Below are 22003 nucleotides of genomic sequence, written 5' to 3'. Positions count from 1 at the left end.
AAGGTTTTTTGGCATTTCAGAATAAATCAGACAAACCTTTGATATAGGAATTCAAGAGACAACTGTAATTTTCAGAAAAATCACACTGATAGGACAGTTTCTTTAGTGCTAAATATTTGCATCAGTGAAATTTCTGAAAGGACAGATAAGCATGTGCAAGTATGGGATTTAGGAAGTCCAGATTCATCTGTCTACCTTTCAGTTTCCTGAGTGATATGTATCTACAACATTTGGTACCAGATTAAAAAACACCCTAACAACAAAAAACCCCTGACCCAAACCCCTAAAAACCTATAAGCACTTAACATTGTTAAAAGTGCTTCATTGCGTTGCTCTGTTATAAATAAATAAATAAATTACGTAAGTCTTTGAAGTAGAAACTGGATCCAGGGAGATGCCTCCCTGCTCATGTTTCCAGTGAGTATATTGCACCTAATGAACCTTAAACCTTTTTCAAATGATTAATTATCTCTACACACCTGGCCAAAAGACTCACCCAATCTCTAACCCAGGCAGTATAGACAATAGATTTAACCTTCAATTAAGTAAGGAATCAAACATGTTTCCCTTGTTCTGCATGAGTGTCCTCCAAAGCTGGGGGAACTCACTTTACCTCCTGGTGTTCTAAAAGAGAAAATAAAGCTTTCCTTCACTTTGAAAGTGTCTAAGCACTTACCATTAAGAAAAGGTTATGCCACAAACTGCATCCTCACAGCCTACTTGAATGTCCTTTGCTCAAGGCCACTACCACATGGAAAACACAGCAGTCAGTTATTGTTTTTGCTTTCATTTCTGGAGAATGATCAGTAGAACTCAGAGAAACTGACTCTGGCCAATCTTACTCTATTCACAAAGTACTCATACATTTCTTCTTTGATGGAATTCTTTTACCTTTCACTGATTTGCTGATGCTATGCTTTTCCTACTGCTTACATTTATGAATCACATGTGATTCACTTGAAGTGAGACAGCAGGTCTTGTCACTGTTTGTTTTTTATTTCAGCTGGAACAACATGTTACATGTTACATTTTACAAAATGGCATCCTAACTCACTGTGGCAAAGGCAAATTTTCTGAGCCACCTCCTTTGCATTCAGTTCTCTGCAAAGTCACAGGCCTGTTTTGCTACAGCTCATATGCTGTTTATATAGCATAGCCAGATAGTACTGCTGTACATAAGGTATTGCTGCTCCCTTAGCAGCATTAATATTAATATATGATTTCAACTGAATTACTACAGATGTACAACTACTATACTCCTGAAGAAGCAACTAGCCAAAGAAATACATGCTTGCTTGATAACACGGCTCTGCAAAATGCTACAAGTGAATGGCTTTCTAAATCTTACAGGAAACCTGCAGCTTTTCACAAGCATTGTGACAATTCTTAATATATAGAAACATGGTTATAATGAGTGTTCTAGCAGTCAAGGTAATTTGCTCTGTTGAAAACTAACTAAACATGGAATTGAACGTAACAACCTTTTTTTTTTCTGGCCTGCAAAATGACCTCTGAGATCTGCCATTTCCCTGTTGATAGGTTAACAGCACAATTCAAAACTCAGTGCATCAGAATTGCTAATTATTTCAATATCCTCATGCCAGACATATTTGAGTGACATGCGCTCACAGTCTCACAATTCCAAACTGCATTACTATCTACTGAAAGCCATGATTATTATTTAACAACATCAGTGGGGAATCAATACATTGCAAAACAAAATCAGAAGTACGTTTCCAAGAAATATAAAACCTCAGTGGGAAAAACAAAACCACACAAGGACTAACTGGGACATATTAATCCATACACTTCTATATGCAATCACTTTACAAAAAATCTGTGTCTGACCTAGCACTGTAAGAATTTACACTAAATGTGATTTTGCTAACATAGAAGCTAGTTGACTTGTGCCTCAAAAGCAGGGAAAATGTCAGAGAAACCTACGCAGACACTGTACCTCAATGAAAGGGACACTACTGGGTAAGCAACTGCCCTTTTACACAGGAGACCAACAATGCTGGTGCTCAGAATCAAGCACTGATCTCACCCCCAAGAAATGCATAGCATGAGAAAATATGTACTGCTAATCTCATCCTGATCTTTTTTCCACAAACTAAACATTAGGCTTACAAATGGATTTACTCATTCTCCATACACAAAGTAATTAGTGACATTACTCTTATTTAAATGCTCTGATGTGTTCTGTGTTAGGTAAATCAATATACACAAGTATTCTGACAGTAGAGTGAAATCAGGAATGATTCTTGAGGAACCTAACAACAGAACTGCTGGAACTGGAACCACCATCCTATATAAATTCTGAATCTTGAATGTTTATTGACCATTCTATGATTCTATGATTAATGTAAGATTGATACGCTAACTTGTGCCCATCCATCCGAAGTATAGCATCCCCTACAATAGTACACAAATCATTATGAAAAGGTGAATGACTACCGCAGGTACTCCAACAGTTCTGAGCAGCCCTGACTTCTGGGTAATACAAGTGAAAAATAACATCCCTGTCAAGTGATGTGACTTTAGGAATATGATATTTTGTAATTGTTATTTCCTGTTTGTCTGTTCCTCCTGGAACAATATTGACTGAATATTTTTGTTGTTGTTTTTCTTTTTTTTGCCACACTGAGGTTTCACAGGGGAAAGAACTGTATTATTTAAGACAGACTGTGAATGTATCTGTGTGTAGGGAGCTGGACAATAGAATGACAATACTTGATGGGATATATACAGATGAACACTGCATATTGCTGTGGTGAAAGTGCTCCAAGCTGACAAAACACTAGTGTTCCCTTTAAAAATCTTATGCTTTCTTAATTCCCCATCAGACTAGCCAGATACTTGACAATGGAAGAGAAGGAAGTGAGCAAAGGATTGCTCCCCTAGTTTGCATAACTTACTGTTTTCATCTCAGCTAAAAATTTCATTAATGGTTGTCATTACTAGGATGCTAAGCATTAAGAGATTGGCCTCATTAACTAAGTACCTACTTAGTACTGAAAATATTTCCTGCTTCATGAAACCCAGTGCCAAAAGTAACACTATGGCTGGCCATGGAACCACAGTGCCCGTCCTCCACACAGGAGAGTAGTGCGGACTGAGGAAAGGCTGAAAGTGAGACTCACAGTTTTTGAAGTCTTGCATCTTTTGGGGGGCTAGGTTTTTCCAGTTACCACAAAGCATAAACTCCACTGGAGATCACAATTTGTCCAAATAATCTAAAGGGTTAGGTTATCTTAGGTCCTATGTGTCTGTCACTTTCAGAAAGAAGATCTGGCTGCTAATTTTCCCCTAGGATTTCCTGTTCTTTACAAAGAATTTGAAGCAGTTCATAAAATGTTTATATCCTGCTACTGCTGTTTTACTGTTTTGCTATCTACAGTAGCATCATGAGCCTTGTTGTTCGTACTTGTAACACAACTTCAAATCAAGTCAGACAATACAAATTAATCTATCTAGCACTTTGTCTTCAGAATGATTCCTACAATATTTTAAAGGGCATTAATCTTATAGTGTACCTACACTCTAATGTATTTCATAGATGTTCTCATATTAACACTTATATTGTATTGGAACCCAACATTTATTGTATTTGGGCTTTCCCACTGGAGACACTGAAATCATCTGCTGGTGACATGGAGTTTTTCCTCAGAAGACAGAATCATGTTCAATTACTTAAGACATCTGTTTAAATGTGTATTCCTTTGAGGGGATGCGAAACATAGATGAGGAGATAAATTTTAATAAAACTCAATTTCAAATTAAAAAAGAGAAAATGCAATGGCTTATTATATTTGTTATTATAGGTAACAAAACTATATATAAATATTAATTTGCTATTAGAACTAATACAGACTGGAAACTTTTGCTAGTTTAAAAATTTCAATCTGTCAAAGATTAACATGCTAAGACTCACAACATAATATGCTTTAAGTACTGAAGTTCTCATTTTTCACTTGTGAGATCTTAATGAAAGCCACTTGTCTTGTTACATTTGGGCATAGAAACCCTCATAGATACCTATTACTGAATGATGTATGAGATTATTTTCATGTATTAGAAACAGAACACATATGAAATAAAACACAATTACAAAGCATATGGAAGAATTCATGTCACCTGGACATGATGGGCAACACTGCCCTGGATGTATGGTGGGGTTGCCACAGTTAGGAACAGGGCAGGTGATCAAGGCACACATTTCCCGGCCATTGTGACAGTAACATTCTCTGCAGCCATCGTGCCAGCTCTCCTCATTCTCATGTCGCCGCCCATCCATTGACAGGCAAGAGCCTGTTTTAACAGGAGGCATAAGAGAAGCAGTTGCCTCTGCAAAAAAGTCAAAGGGGAAAAAAAGTGTCCCAGTTAGCATGTGTTGCTTAGGAAAAAATCCACACCAACTTTATGCCAGGATTGCATTATTCTTAAAGCACATAGAAGACCAAATGAATAGTAGTTCTATCATTTACACTTAGAAACAAGGTAACAAAACACATAGAACAATTAAAGGATATATGAAGGGGATGGTGGGATGCAGTAGAATGCATTTCCTTGGAAAATATCATCTTTCTGTTGCTTCTATACTGTTTTTAATCATACAGCAATGCAATATTTGCTAATAATGTATATATATATAAAAAGAAGTGCAATGGAGTGTAACAGCAGAAAACATGAAGCATATTTAAAATTATATATTTAATATGGCACTGTATTAGATTATTTATAATGTGATTATCTGATAGCAAGTAGAATATAAAAGCATTTACAACAGCTAAGGATGGTCTTACATCATGAATGACAAAAAATTACAAGGAATTTTTAACATGGTCATGCTAGATACTGGAAATATTTAATAAAACACCTAGAGAAATTGTTTACATTATTATGAGAAATGAGATGCTTGGAAGACAACTGCTCTGACAATTTTGTTCCTCATTCCTGGCTTTTACCGAGATGAAAATACAGTAGCTTGAAATGCTGCATTACTTGCACTTAGCCAGCACATGGAAGCATCTGGTCCAGGGAGGATAAAGTCTCATTTGTATCTTATGTGGTATTTAAGTGCTGCAGGATTCAGATTCAATATATTCTTGTTAATCAGCAGAGTGAATTTAGAGCCCAACACTCCCTCATCCACATCATTACGATGATAAGGATTTAAGATCAGTTTGTCAGTGAACTGACTTGTTTTCAGGGTATGCCAACCATGTTCTACTGACATATATATATAAGGTTATTTGTATTAAGTTGCTTATTTCGTTTTCTGTTTAAAAAAGGATGCAGTATGAAAAGTAGTAATGTTTATATGTAACTTTAATCATGGGTTTTTTTTGGTTGTTTTTTACTAAGTCAGCATGTCTTCAGCTGTGGCAGATCTATCAAAGGTGGTCTCAGACCCAGAAGCAGATGGTACAAAGTTAGTTTGATGCATGTCATCAGAGTAAGAAGCCAGCACACAGAAATTACAGTAGTATACCATTTTGTGAATTGAAAAGTATAAGGATAAAACACTTCTTAAATCAGACTTCATCCTATTGCATGAACAGAAATAATAAGTGTGATACGACTGCAGAGAAGGCAAGTTCAACCTAAGATACAAGTACAGGAGCACTGTAAATTTCAATGAGGTACTATCTCTACTAGTTTGAAGCTTGTCACTACTGCTAAAGTACAATATCCAGTTTTTGAACTGTGAGGAGAGACCAAAATAACTGGGTTTATTTCATTTAGGACACCTCCTCTCCCCCACAAACAACAAAACCCACAAACATGCAGGGGGCTCCAGCTGCAATCCCTTAAATACTAAAGGGAATGGTGTGTAGCTGTTCCATTGTGTTTGATGAGCTAAGGACAAGAAGTAACTGGTACAATTTGTAGAAAGGAAGAGAAATATTAGAAAATTAATTTTAAATTGTCACATATCGGTAACCACAGGAAAACATTATTTAGAGTTGGGGGGTGGGGGGAGTGTCTGTTTTTTTCCTCCCTTTTGAGAGTGCAGATTCTTAATAAATTAAATCTTAGAGAAACATCTGTCAAGGATTATCCAGATACACTCTATTTTATACAAGGGCAGACAAACAGACCCTCAGTCTTCCAGAGAGCTATCCCAGCCCCGTACTTCTATTAATCCTAGCATAAGCTATTTCTGGCAGAAGCAATTTAGAAAGTGGAGCTAATTCACAGGCACATTCACTCTTACACAGTGATTTTGGGTCAAGATTTTAACAAGGATTCACAGTCCCCCAGAACATGCTGGCAATTGCCACCATTATTCTTCAACAAGTTGCTGATGAAGTGATGTTGAAGTGATTTGCTCAAAGCTTGGTAATTTTATGATCGTGATATCAATAAATACTTCTAAGAGAAGGATCAAATTACCTTTCCCAAATACTTGTGCATGCTTTAAAATACATTCTGGTTAAGGAAAGAACTTAAAAGTGTGCATACATATAATTAGTAACTGAAGAGTTGCATGTGTTTGCGGTGTGGGATGCCATTAGGGCACACCTAAGGGAAAACCCTGTGTAAATTCCATCACAGAACCACAACATTCAGGAGAAGTGTATTAACTGTGATCATGGAGACAAATTACAAGATAAGTGATGAAAACGATGTGTCTCAATGGGACTCCATTCAGCAGTTAACATTTCTTAATTTTGAAAATTTTTTTTCTGGTAAAAGTCATACAATGCAAGCTTATGTCAGTGAAATCTCTGTCTGCTTCTCATACCTGCAAGGTACATTTATGACTTGTAATTTATTTGTTTTTTCTAGAAAACTTACAGTTTTGTTATAATTGTCTGCAATGTAACATGTCATGTGGAAAAAATATAACATTGGATCCTTCTGACTAATATGACTGCATGTTTGCCTTCAACTACAGGAGAGTGACTTAAGGAATTCGTACCATTTCTTAAGTCCCATGTTCCCATAGCTTTTCTTATTATATTACATGATTTTTTAAATGTAAAAAAAAAGATTGCTTAAAAAGTTAAGAATGGAGTCATTACACAAAGCAGTGGCAAAATATTCAGAAGTACTTGGCTATAGCTAGAAATCAAAACTTGCAAGTAAGAATCAAAGAAAATAAGCATGAAAGAGTAGTTAGGATCAGAGAGAGCCTGAGCACAAATGAAGTCATTAAATGCAACACGTGAAGATGAGCAAAGGAGGAAGTCAGATATCCAGAGTAATACAAAACATAAACTAAAAATCTCTTTAAAAGAGAGACTTGTTAAAAGCAGTACGAAACTAAAGCAGACAACAATTGTAATCTCCACTTCACACTTGGTTATGAATTTGGGATGTGGCACATGTGACATCTTTGCCTTAAGAACACCCAGCCTGTGTTAGCACTCTCTCTACAAATTCTTCCTTGAGTCTGCCTGAGAAGTGTCCAAGAAACAGCACTCTAATTTTAGATGGGGTACAGGGCATCTATCAAATAAAAAACCTGAGTTTGTAAAGAAAAGATGATGGTGAAGGACCCAGTATGAACACTGCAACTGAAAAATAATCTTTCTCAACTAGCTTATTTCTAGTAGTTACTTATTAAGATCCTGATCTAATTTTTATTAATGGTAACAAACTGATTTTTGTGACTTTGTAAAGGGAGATGAAAGTGGAGCAGAAGCTTTCTGTTGAAGCCAAGATGAACACAGGTAATAACAAACACCTGCAAAGCAACACTCTCCTTTGATAGAAGTTGAACTGCCTGCCCCACCAGTTACCATATTTCAATTCCTACATATTCCATGCTGTATTCTTTCTCTTCTGCTCTAGCTTCCAACCCCTTTGAACACAAGTTGCAATTGCAAGTGGTAATGCATTCACACGTACCTCTGCACTTGCAGATAACACATCCATGACTGTTCTGCTGGAAACCCATTGGACAGATTTTACCACAAGGCAGGTCCGGACATTTCTTACACCGACAGATTTCACAGCCATGCTTGTTCTTCCTAGATGACCAAAATAATTTGTTAAAGGTCAGCAGGTCACTTCAAATATCTACACATCATGCTTAAAGTAAAAGCATTACCTAAAGATGGGACTGATCAAGTAAAGAAAATTATCATTAACTGTCACCCTTATGTTCAGCAGGTGTATGGGATGTACAGGTCTCCATCCCTGGCATGTGCTCCCTCCATATAACTGCATGTATTTGCAAGCCATAGCAGATAATACAGATGTATGTATTTGTAACAACTATTAATGATAATCATTTTTTTGTTTTCAACTGAAAATATAGAAAGAAAACCTTCTAAAACTTGTGAAAAAGTTAGAGGGGTAGGTAGGAATCTGTTAAAATCCCTGTGTTTTTGTAACGCAAATTAGTGTTAATTTTCCCCCTCCAACAGTAAGTACAGCAGATTTCCTCTCTTGCACATTGACACTATAGAGAGATCTATGAAAACATTAAATAAGCAGACAAAAAGCTGACTCAAAACATCGCATGTGGAACGCCAGTAACCCATATAAAAAGTAGGGGACACAGTAACATATTTTGAAACAGAAAAAAACAGAGAACTTTCCAGCAGACAGAGTACAGACAATCAAGAACACAAATACTTCCAAACTTTCCAGGCGAAGCTAGGCAGGAGTCTAGGGCACCACCTGACAGCATCTCTTCACAGCACCATAAACATGCTGTTTCTGAGAATCCCATACTGGAATATTTGCTTGTCTTTTTTTCTTGTTTTCAGGAAGACTGATAATACCATTCACACTTCAGGCACAAGTGTACTATATCTCTTCAGAGAATCATAGAATCATACAGTATTTAGGGTTGGAAAGGACCTCAAGATCATCTAGTTCCAACCCCCCTGCCATGGGCAGAGACACCTCACACTAAACCATATCACCCAAGGCTTCATCCAATCTGGCCTTGAACACTGCCAGGGATGGAGCATTCACAGCCTCCCTGGGCAACCCATTCCAGTGCCTCACCACTCTTACAGGAAAGAACTTCCTCCTTAGATCCAATCTAAACTTTCCCTGTTTAAGTTTGAACCCGTTACCCCTTGTCCTATCACTACAGTCCCTAATGAATAGTCCCTCCCCAGCATCCCTATAGGCCCCCTTCAGATACTGGAAGGCTGCTATGAGGTCTCCACGCAGCCTTCTCTTCTCCAGGCTGAACAGCCCCAACTTTCTCAGCCTGTCTTCATACAGGAGGTGCTCCAGTCCCCTGATCATCCTCGTGGCCCTCCTCTGGACTTGTTCTAACAGCTCCATGTCCTTTTTATGTTGAGGACACCAGAACTGCACACAATACTCCAAGTGAGGTCTCACGAGAGCAGAGTAGAGGGGCAGGATCACCTCCTTTGACCTGCTGGTCACACTCCTTTTGATGCAGCCCAGAATACAGTTGGCTTTCTGGGCTGTAAGCTCACACTGATGCCGGTTCATGATCATTTTCTCACTGACCAACATCCCCAAGTCCTTCTCCACAGGGCTGTTCTGAATCTCTTCTCTGCCCAACCTGTAGCTGTGCCTGGAATTGCTCAACCCAGGTGTAGGACCTTGCACTTGGCATGGTTAAACTTCATGAGGCTGGCATCAGCCCACCTCACAGGTGTGTCAAGGTCCCTCTGGATGGCATTCCTTCCCTCCAGCGTATCAACCAAACCACACAGCTTGGTGTCATTGGCAAACTTGCTGAGGGTGCACTCAATCCCAGTGTTCATGTCAGTGACAAAGATGTTGAACAAGATTGGTCCCAACACCGATCCCTGAGGGACACCACTCGTTACTGGTCTCCAGCCATTGACCACAACTCTTTGTGTGAGGCCATCCAGCCAATTCTTCATTCACTGAGTGGTTCACCTATCAAACTGCTGTCTGACAGATCTCTCATTGATTACTACACCATTATATGCACACTGGCAATAAAGGGAAATCAGAACATCTAGAGGAATAGAGAAGAAATAAATTATGTAAATCTCCAGAAACACTGATTTCATACTGTAGAGAACTTCATGTGATTTTTAGTCAAAAGGCTGAGGGAAACAGTCATACAATAGGATGGAGAATGAAAAACTTTCTGTCCTCCTATCCGTCTATTTTTATCTCCTTTATCTCTGTAACCACAGTCTTTTAATTTTAAAAGTGCTTCTTTCCATTAATGTGTAGAGTTTTCAAACAGCGAACTCTGTTAAGCTTTTTTCTTTTCTTTTTTTTTCAGACAACTGTGAAAATGTTTTGGTTTCTTCAAAGATGCACGAGCTCATATTTCCAAATTATCAACCTTTGGTACTCTTTAGAAAAAAATTAAAAACGTCAAACAGATGATGATTACTCCTTAACTTTCCACTCTTTAATGCACTTTTAATACTTGCTTCTTTAGTGTCCTATTTATGACTTTGGTTTTTAATGTAAAACCAAAGTTTTACATCATAGTAGAGATCTGTCTTTCCATGCTTTTGATGGTCATAACAGGCTTGAAAGTCACATGAGGCTTGCTATTTTAGAGAAGAAATTGGCATGGTAGCAGTAGAGAACTGAACAAACGTACTGTATTTCTTTTCAGGTGTACAAAAGTGCAAGGGAAAGATAATCTCAAAGACAGGTTTCCTAAAGCACTGTCATCAGCTTGAAATTGAAAACTTGTTTTAAAAATATCTTTATCTTACTCCCATCTACCCTATTTGCCCATTAATCTTTGCTGTCATTTGTAAAATACTTGTCCTACATAGATCACATAGATTGTCTAACAGGACTGGTTTATGCACAGTTCAGTTAAAAGAAAAAAAAAATTGTGTTTCAGCTTATCTAAGTACAGGAAACATACAGAAATCTGTAATTTTCCTCTTCCAGCCAATATATTAAATGAGTCATACATACAGGCTAAAAATTACTCCTGTTTACAACAAGCAGTGTAATTCTGTGAGAGGCTGAACATTATCTTTTTCATAATGCTTCCTATTTGAAGATGAGCCAGCCAATGTGCCATGTGCCAGCCCATGGAGCAGTTCTGCCCTGTGTGATGTTCTCACCGACCTTCCACAACTCCTCTGAATGGGATAGAGTACAATGGGCCAGACAGCACATCTTACACTAGGGAGTGCCTGGGCAAGTCAATACATGGTCCAGAGCTGATACTCTCTAAGTCAGTGTTGGATCAAAGAGTCATTTTATCACATATAGGACTTCAAATGAATAGTTGCAAATTGCATGATTCAATATTTATACTTTTTCATTTTAACCTGTTTACCATTTTTCTTCCTTTTCTTCCAGATACTTTCAAATTCTGAAGATCTGTGTTTCCATTTTGAAGCATATTACTTTGTACTTTTAGTCTTATTCAGTTATACAAAGTAAGCCTAGTAAATCTAGGAAATAAAGCCTGTTGTATTATTCTCTTCTTTAACATCATAAACCTTAACATTTTTCTAAACTTCTTATGTGACAGTAACACACTATTTCTTAGACACTGGCTGTTTCCTCCACAAGTTTAGAAAATCACTGGGATTTGTGCCTGAAATTTGTATCCTTTAACATATTCTCCTTGACACTTGACTGACACTGAAAAATACTTGCACCTAGAACCAAGCATCTCTGTGTTTAAAGTGCTCTTGCAGCTCAAGGACAATATTCATAGGCCTTTTCCTAACCTTCACAGAAACTGAGTCATGAGTTCTTTATTACAGGAAAGCATTTCAGCAAAATGAATGATTTCATCGATTTCTTGAAATAAAACTAGGCCCATCTATCTTTTTTTCTCTTCAGTCCTCTTTGGTTTTCATTCAGAATATTGAACCATTTTTGGGTAGACAGACAGCACTAATGCAATGTATGTCCATGTTGAAGAAGATGGCACAGACCACTTTAGATTTCCCCACACAATCAGCTAGATTACTATTGACACATACCACAGATTTATTAACAATAATCACCTTAAGTGCTTGGGCACAGGTATCAGCAGGGTGATACTCACATGCAAACTAAGGACTCTATAGGTCTCGAGGACTGCTCTCAAAGGAAAATTGGTTTATTAAGGCGCAAAGTATATTAGGCTCCATGCTTGTGTTCTTATCTTTCTCATCTTCAGAGGTTTCTGATCTATGTGAACGATGTAGGACAAGTATTTTACAAATGACAGCAAAGATACATGATCTGGTCACTAATGAGGTAGACCTAAGAACATTACTATCAGTCACACACTCTGGAAGCACAGACCCAGGAATGGAAATTCACTCTTTTATCTTAAAGGAGCACTTTTTTTTTTCCTGAAGATTCAGTTTTGAAGTGAAAAACCAACCAAACAAAAAACCCAAAAAAACTGGAAAACCAAGTTCAGTTCACCAGAGGCTATTAAGGTCTCTACCATGTTCCAGTTAAAGTTGTAAAAATACTGTCCACCTTCCTCTAGACAAAAAGCACAGTTAAAAATAACCAAAACATGCAAACCTGCTCATTATGTGGAATAGAGTACTTCTTCCTAAATCCATGTTTTTGGGAAAAATATTGCACAATAAACTAGAATATACCAGAAACACATTTACACAAACAAAACAACTTTGGTAACTATAGTTCAAACCAGTCCTCAGCAGCAGCAGCAAAACATTTTTGATACTTCAATGTGAAATCTACATTGGGACTGCCAGTGAAGAAAAACAATAGTAGTAAACTGAAAGAAACCAAAAAGAGAAACAAACTTAACTGCTTTAGATACCACAGAATAGAGTTGGCTATGTCTGTGTAAATCCAAAACAGCAATGACAAAAGACATTAAATAGACCTTACTTATTGTTTTTCTCATAACTTTCAAATAGGCTAAAGCAAATGGCCTTGAAAATAGCAATTTTTTATGCTCTTGTACTATTAAAATTAAAACCAGCTTTTCCTGTTCCAAGCTGAATGTTATTCAATCACAGAATAAGCAGTTGAACACTTTTTGGGTAATATCAGCTGTCTCTGCTGTTAATGCTTGCACACACTCTTTGAGCACATGGATGAGAAAAATCTTCTCAGATCCTGTCCCACGGCTATGCTATTGACCCTGCTGCAGACAATAAATCATTCATTCATTCAATCATTCAACCACTCATCTTTATTTCATCCCTCTACTCATTTTCAGCCATTCTTGCTTTTTCTGAAGCCACTGCGCAGAATTTCTGGGAATGACAAAACTGATATCCCTTTTCTGTAAATTCCTTCCTGTTCTACTTCTCTCACTGAAGAAACGCCCAGCCACTCCTGAAGTCAACATGCCTGAAGATAATTTCATTAACCTTTCAATTTTAAATTCTTACTTTCCCTCTCCCATATTAAACTTTGAGGTTTGGAGAGAAAAGTGAAGTTTGTTTTAATCTTTGTTATCTTTCATTAGTTTTGTCTTATTTCAATACCGCCACTCTCATGAGTGCAAAAAACCAGAAGTAAGCCCAATTCTGTATCTCAAGTAACAGATACAGGATTATATTAAATGGTGTTTACTTTATTTTGCCGGACTGCTATTATGTAGGTATTTTTAAATTACACTAGGAATGCCTCAAGGATACAACTCAAGCATTTTTTCTAACTTAGAAAAAAAGAAGTGACTTAATGTTTTCAAGGGAATTTCCCCTTTTTTTTTTTTTTTAGTATTGCAACATATCTGGTTTTATTTTCAGAAATTAAACAGTTATGAAAAGCAGGCAGTAATATGGAATGGATCCATCAAAAAATAAAATGCATAATACATACAGAAGCCACCAGCCTGATTGCTTAACAATTTCTGTGATGAAAAATTTGACCAGCTTTTGTCACCCATTCCATAAATGAATAAATACCACAAATATTTCCTTACATGGAGAGAGAACTCCAGCAACAATACAGATTTTGAGCAGGCTTATAAAAACTTAGATAAGAGACAGCAATGTTCTGCATGAATCATGTAACTATCAGAAATGTCTCACTAAAACTAGTCCGCTGTCATATTAACATTAAAAAACCTCCTTGAAATACTAGAAAATCATTTGAATAAAATAAATGGCTATAAAATGAAAGGGTACCAGAGTGGAACACACAAATAGAATTTCAAAAAGCTACATGCAAGAGATGTTACTTGTAAGTAGCTTTTTCATCCTGTTCATCAAATATTCTTCAAACAAAATTTAAGTGTTACTTTGCTTTCATAATCTGCTGCTGGTTTTTTAAGTTGCTGTTTTTTCATCTGTTGATCAAAATCCATTTGGAAGAATACTTTAATCTCACATCAAGTAATGACATTTCAATTTTCCTACATGTTCCTCTGCTTTGCCACAAAGCAAACACAAGCATATGCCTGGATTTTGCATATTTTCAATATGTACAGAGATTGTATTAAAGATGCTTTCAGAATGAGAATACGTACAAGTATCCAAAGGGACAGTACTTGTCACATACAATGGGTTTGCACTTCTTAGGCCGCGGCCGACACTGACAGATCTCACAGTTGTGGGCGTCAGTCTGGAAGCCAAAGGAACACTCCAAGGAACAGCCTGAAATGAGGCCAGTGCACAGCTCCTCCCCTGCAAAGGACACATGCAGGTTATCACAGCGTGGAAACTGGTTATACCAGACAAATACATCTTTAGCAGACTAAATCTTCTGTTCCCTTTTATTTCGTAACTTAAGTACTAGTAAGCCTTACCTTCAGACTGTGCTAACTTTAAAAATATGTGACAGAATTCTCCACTAATGACCCAAACCATATGATCAGACACTACATGATGTCTTCCGTTCCAGTCAAGAACCTGGGGAGTAGTACCTGGAACCCTAAACTAGAGTTGATGAATTAAATGCACAGCCAAATGCCTCTAACATCCGTGAATGTTTGCCTTCAAGAAAACATTTAAAATAAAAGTATACTTTTCACAGATTATATGGGTTTAATAGGTTTCTGGTCAACAGAGCATCTTTATTTCTCCTCTATTTTAATAGAGCCGAATGAGATATATTAACAACTTCCATTCTTTATGCTGTTTGCTGTGAACTGTTTGGTGATTAAGACCTGCTTGTGGATTGCTGACATCTCAATTTCTCCAGTACAGAGAAGAATAATGGTAATTTCATTCACTCTCATTCAAATTTATTATTTTGAGAATGCTCAGCTGCTTTTAGTTCTTGAAAGAAGGACCAGAAAGACAACTCTTAACATGCTCTGGGATATAAAATTCATTTATTGGTTGCAGAGGTGAGAGGAAACAAAAAGTTAAGATGATTTTTGTTACACTAGGGATGTGAAACACGGGGAGAGGAGGAGGAGAGGCCAGGTAAAGGGAGGTGGGTTACAATATCCAATATGAGATCAAAATAGAAAAATGGGAAAATGAGCTTCTTCAACAGAAGACTATGATAGGTAGCATCCAAAAGGCTGACTTTTAGAGAGATATTTAAAGGATGACTGGTTTTCAGTTAAAACATCCACACCACTACAAAGCGCTGGTTATACAGAGAGCAGCTTAAGAGTGCTTTCATGGTGGAATTTGGGCCTACAAGTGCAATGCAATATTAGAGCCTTATCATCCCAAACAACAGTTCTCAGTTTAAGCAGGATGAAGATCATCAGGTTCACCTCTCCCACCACTCTGGTTTTATGCAAATCTGGTGTCTAAAGCAAAAAGGGTGCAAGTTGTTTTGTCATTCAGAATACAGAAAAAGAAATGCCAGATACTTTCACAACTTCTAGAGGTTTGTCTTTGTCAGCAGAGTACCAATGCCACAGGATTTAAGCATTTACTCTCAGACATATCTAACCTTCATGTAGCAATGGTAATCCTGACCTCAGATTCTTGAGGAACTCAGAAACACACATAAAACAACCTTCATGAAGTCTTAAAAGTTCTTCAAAGGATAGAGGTCAGGCTGATCCATCAAGACTACTAGGTCTTTTAAATACACAGCCACTAATGCTGATTTTAAAATATTGTAATGCAGAGGAAAATCCAATATTCTTCTCTGGTAAAGAGTGATGTATGTGTAATGCAAAGACTTTCTTTGAAGCAAGTTAATATAATGAGGATTGTTCTTTAATTCATAAGCTTTTACACTAGGATGCTTGCATACAATTATTGCCTGAAAGCATAGAGTGATAGTAAAATTAACTAAACTTTTCATTATGCATGACTTTATAAGGTAGTCATAATTTGAAAGTTAGACTTGAACATCGTAAGAATGCATGGAAAAGTCACCTCCACTGGAATATCTCCAAAACCAACTTAGTTCAGTTATGACCTTAGATGTCATATGAGTTATGATAACTCCTGGAGATGTTCTGAAATGATCAAGTGAATGATCCTGGAATTACACAAGTTGGATTTATCAGAATAATTCGCTTTCTGACGCATACTTTGTCATGAATATGAAGTGCTTAGGTGGCTGTCCATAAACATCAGGCTCATGGAAGACAGGTTGAGGAACAAGAAGGTACAAATGCAAAGGCAATGGGAAAAATGAACAGACATCTTAAAAGGTGAAAAAAAGAGCTGGAAATAAAAAGAAAAAAGTCTAAAAATAGAAAAGAAAACCAAATTTTTCTAATTGGCATATCTTTATCTTATTTGACTCAGATTATTTGTTAAGGAGAACTATCAAAGTGCAACACCCACGTCTGAATATCAAACTAGAAGATGGTAAAATAATGGTTGCTCAGAATCCTATAGATTTTTCCTGCAGTTTTTGTTCTCAGTATTATTCTCTTCTGCACTGATTGCTTTGATTTGGATAGTGAAACTGCTTCCAGAGATGCAAAACAAATTTTTCATGCATAAAGTTAGTACCCTGTAACTTTAAGTTAAAGGTGTCTGAGACAGTGCTACAGAAGCAGGAAGACGGTGTCTCATTCCAAGTAGCTTATGGTGTTAAATATACATAAAACTCAGTCACCTGACATATCAGCCAGAAGATCCAGTCTCAAGGCAGTATCTTTCTTGCATAGTGAGTTACTTTCAAAAGAACTTCCCCTTTATAAGTGGACAAGAAAGAAAAGCTCTTCAGAGCCTTGGGATGAATGACTGACTAACCACCACTGCCACCAGCAGTCTTAAACAGACACTGAAGAGCATACCAAAAAGTCATCAAAACAACATCAGGACAAGCTTGCTGAAGTCAACATAGGCCATTGTTAACATCTGAACTCACTAGTGTTATGTCAGTACTATACAAAGAAATCAATAACCTCCACAGACCTCTGCTGACAGTCTTTCTAATAAAGATGCTAAAAATTATGCCTTCTGCAAAGATGTTTGTTACTAAAATTAGTATGTTATTGTATTTCTGATGACATTACAAGCTGTGGGAGTGAGATTTAAATTTTCTATGAAGAAATTTAGTATCCTGAAAACCAGTGAATTCTGGGCTGCTTTCACATCTGACCTAAATTTCCCCTGTTTACACATCATTGATGGCTTGGCTTCGCAAGCGAAGATTTAAAACCACAACAACTAACAGGCAGTCTCAAAATGAAGTCAAATCTGGTACAGATACACAGCTTATGTCTGCTGTACAGGCTTGTTGAAAACACTGGACTAGTATATTAAATTGGGTATATGTGTGTATATATATATACGTTTTTCAGAAAACAGTGAGGGCATTTAAGATTAAAATGTGAATCAAATTCACTTTATGTAATTGTCAACTTGAAAATATTTCTATAGCCTTAGCTACAGCTTTAAGTTCATAATAAAAAAATCATTATAAATTTATTAGGAAAGGATAAAAAAAAGATTTTTCTGCGAAGGTTTTACATTTCAAGTGACAAATATGTAATTCTTTATTCTGTGGAATAAAGAGAACTAGCTCATGAAATTCAACCACAATGAACTGAGGAAATTTACCACGTCAAAATGTTAGCAGTTTTTTTGTTTAGAGGCATTCTCCACCTCTGCTTAGCTGAATTTCATAAGGAACCTGAACCCAAATCATGGAACATATTTGAAGAGAAGAGATCCAGCTCTAGTTGTGCTAACAACTGCATCCAAAGTATACCAGGGTTAATCAGGAAGTCTGAAAGGAGAGGATAAGAAGAAACATTTTAAAAGCTAATGTAAAAGGAAAACTACCTTTCAAAGTTTGAGAACTGCATTAGGCACCTGCACGGCACTTGAACTCGTAACAGAATGGGATCAAGCTTCTGAACACATAGTATAAGCCATCTTTATTTCTCTGACTGATCAGTTATATTGACATCACCTAGGGAGCTAAACTAATGATTAGATAGGCGGTAGACGACTAAACCAGAAGTAAAATGATGAATAGGAAACCAATTAAAGGGAGGACATCCTTCATTGTGCTACCTGGGGAAATACCTGGCTGGGGAGTAGAGTTCTTCTATGTCAATAGTAGAAATATGTTCATTAATTTTTCCTATGAAAAGTGAAATGTCCATGAGGTAATGTCAATACAGAAAACAATCCTCCTACACAAGGTAAGAGGAAGGCTTAGGGGAATAAAATAGTAATAGTGTGTGAAATATAATTCTGGAAACATAGTAGGTTGTGCTGCCCATAAGGAACAAACAAGAACTTGTGCTACAAACTAGAGTTCAAGTGCATGGCATTGGTTGATATCAGAATGGTACCGATGTGATATGACTTTGGAAAAAGATGAATGTGTTTCTGAATGTCTCAGGCAACAATAACTGTATTTTTACCACAAATACTTGGCTTTTTAATGTGAGGACAGACATACACTGAAACATAACAAAAAATTCTGTGAGAGTATCAACTGCAAGAACTACAGCAGAAGGCTAGGACAATAACCGTGGAAAGGCTGTTTGTCCTCAGCCAGTGATATTATTAAAATAGCCTGCTGATAGGAACAAATACTCACTCAAGGACAAACACAGAGAATACTTAGAGCAGTGAATACATCCCACACAAGACCATGCAATTTTCTTTCCCACCGCAAACATGACTGCAAAAGCTGCAGCAAAGTCAGTGACCAAAAGATCCATGCTTCTAGTCAGTCCTGACTAGACCTCACTACACTGGGAAAAGCTATTTTTTTACCTCTCTAAACACTGTAGCTCTAGCAAATACTTCATTCTGTAGTTTGCCACACATTATATGCTGACTTGGATACAGGAATTTCAAATTACTGGATTCATTTAGATCAATCTAATAAGATGCTCTTGGGGGAAAAAACAAAACAAAATGAACCACAGGTAGAAAGGGAAACAACAGTTGAAGATGAATTGGCCTTCCAAAAAACATTTGTGAATTATTAACAAATATGAGAACCAAGGTTTTTAAGCCTGCTCACTGTTACCAAAAACACCTTCTAAATATAGTGAGTTCTTTCTCAGCCTTTCTTCATCCACTCACAGATTCATACTGACTGTAATAATGCAAATACCAGAGTTTCAGAAGAGCATGAAAACTGTTTAAGGGGAATCTGTTTGGGATACAGGTGATGGGACATCACTCTGAAGCACGAAATGTTGTCTTAAGAAGAGATGATTATTAAGCTTATGATGAGGTCCTACACTGCACACAAACTATGTGGTGCTTTAAAACTCTTTTCCACTAAGTTCTTGTTTTCAAAACTAACACCAACTCTTCTTTTTAAAAGACTCTCAGATCACTGTAAGACTGAGAAGAAAGGTTATGTACAAAATCAACATGTGAGAGCAGTTGATGTGTGGATGTGACAGGCCCCAAACTGCAAACAAGACAAGAACAAAATTCTGCTCCAGGATAGGCACTGTTAGCAAATCTCTGCATCTGTGAGGATTCACTCAGCAGTCATATACTTCAGATACAACACAATCTTCTCAAGTATGGTACCTCAGATAAAGTGTATCTCAAAAGGAGTTACATTTTTTGGCACAAATTCAAACCATCAAATGTGTGATTTATTACTGATTTCAAAGTGCTCACATGTCCACCTCCCATGAACCTATGAATATTTGGAGTGTTATAAAATATTGCTCAAAAATCAAACTGAAAAGAAAACAAAATTCAATTCCGTGAATTGCATGTTTAGGTAAAAGGGGGTCTTCTGTTTGAACTTCTAAGAGCTCGATTGAAATTCCAGCTAACTCTTATTTAAAGGACAGCTTCTTGGTTTCTTTCTTCCAGCATATATATATGACATGTAAGAACTCTAAGCTCTTAAACTGGGGCATTTCTTTTTCTCCAATTTATCACTTTCCATGTGGATACACTGATCATTGTACTGTGAAGACTGGAAGTCATCTTTAGTCTAGAAACTTTCGAAAATGCATTTTAGAGATGCATAGCCTGTTGAAATACTCTTAGTTGTCAATCCTCTAATTCACAGAAAAAATAACTGCTAGAGAAAATTAACAGATACTTGACAAGAATTACGTCAGTATTTCAACTTGGCTTAGGCTGGTGTTCATTTTTTTGACAACCTGTAGCGTGGCTACATGAAGCTAGCTACATACCTTCACCATCATTATTTTCTTGACGCTGAGGATAGATTGAATCAGGAGAACTGTTTCACAGTACCTTTATAATTAAGCACTCCTCAGCCGTCCTCTCGGTGTGGATTGCTACTGCTGGTTAATCTTCAGGGGTGGGGATCTGGGGAGGCAAATTTATGAAGGAGAAAACTAGGTTACTTATCAGTAACTGGAATTCTCTGAATATATTGCCTCCACAGATCCACACTAACCCTCCCTCCTTACGTTAGAATTAACTCACGAGTCACAATAGCTGGATAAAAATGAAGGGACTGGGCACTGTGATGCTAGAAAACCCTGTTTAAAAAAATAATCTCATGAGTCCATTCAGGCAAATTACCCACCTGGATACTTGCTCTAAACAACTCTAGGATTCATATACCACATGTGACTTCATGAAAATGAATTTCTAGCAGTGATATCTCAAAGGTGAAATTACTGGAAAATGACCAAGCTTCCATAAACCTTCTGCCAGCACATGAGTGTGTTTGGTTTTTTTTCTTCACAAGTTAAGAAAAATTATCATCGGCTTCTATTGCATTATATAAACTGTAAGCATTATGAAACTCGGTATATTGTAATCTTCAGAGATACCCAGCAAAGACTTCTATCCTAGTGAGAAGACAGATAATATTTATTTGGCATGAGTAATTCATCATAACTCCACCCTCTTCAGGGTGCACTTCCACTATCTTCCACAGGTGTATTTACAATTAGTATTTCTATTTTGCTTAGAAAGTGTACTTTTTTCAGATCTGAGCCTAAAATTTTTAAGAAACATGCTTAATCCCAAATTTTCTATGGCTGTATTTCACTAACTTAGGTCTAACACATAATATCTATTCCCTTTCGCATCACTACAAAAGGATAAGGCATACATTTTCTGCAAGGTCTACAAAATTATTCCAAAATTCAAGATGCACTCTCCTTGCCCTGAAGGAGACTACCTGGTCTGTCTTGGGTTTTGTTTATTTGATGTTTTGTTTGTTTGGTTTTTTCTCCCTTCATAGAACTTGTTGCCAAATGAAGGTAACAATGGGAGATAACACTTGCTAAAATAGAAAAGTGTTACCTTTATTTTACTATTTTCAGGAATTTTGCATTGTCTCAAGTGTACATTTTGCATGACGCATCAATGCGTGTGATTACTCATCCCACTTTACTTTGAAAATGAAATAAGCATAACAGATGTTCATTTAAATAGACAAAATTAAGACTGAGCTCTGAAGTGTTCAGAACACATCTCTGAGTATGGGTTACTTACAGAAATAAAGTAATACTATACAGGAATAAAAGGGGTTGGAACTAGATGATCTGTAAGGTTGCTTCCAACCCAAAGAGTTCTATAATTCTGTGGATAAAATACTCAAACTTTGCCTGGGAAGAGTGAAAGGTTAGGAAAACCCACCCCAGACTCCAACTGCTGAATGATTAACACACACACAAAAAGGAGGAGTTAGGGATGCACTGTCCCACTGTAGTACCTTCAAACTTTTTCTTAGGCTTTTTCCTATCATGTCATATACTTTCAGAGCCTTGACTGCTGCTATTCATGGAAGACCCATCAATGCACTAACCTAACTTTCCCTA

The 22003-nt window shown here is 37.0% G+C and overlaps 1 protein-coding gene across 1 annotated transcript in view; it reads right to left on the bottom strand.

The window, feature by feature from the left end:
* CRIM1 (cysteine rich transmembrane BMP regulator 1) overlaps positions 1-22003 on the bottom strand; it is a 186213-nt gene that overhangs the window by 16356 nt on the left and 147854 nt on the right. Inside the window, exons 9-11 of the mRNA XM_005145103.4 lie at positions 14360-14516; positions 7861-7982; positions 4138-4347 (exon numbers count right to left, since the gene is read on the bottom strand). Coding sequence (XP_005145160.1) covers positions 4138-4347; positions 7861-7982; positions 14360-14516 — 489 coding nt within the window. The remainder of the gene's footprint in view (positions 1-4137; positions 4348-7860; positions 7983-14359; positions 14517-22003) is intronic.

This window comes from Melopsittacus undulatus, chromosome 3, assembly GCF_012275295.1.
Source record: "Melopsittacus undulatus isolate bMelUnd1 chromosome 3, bMelUnd1.mat.Z, whole genome shotgun sequence".
NCBI lineage: Eukaryota > Metazoa > Chordata > Aves > Psittaciformes > Psittaculidae > Melopsittacus > Melopsittacus undulatus.
This window is presented reverse-complemented; position numbering and strand designations above follow the sequence as displayed.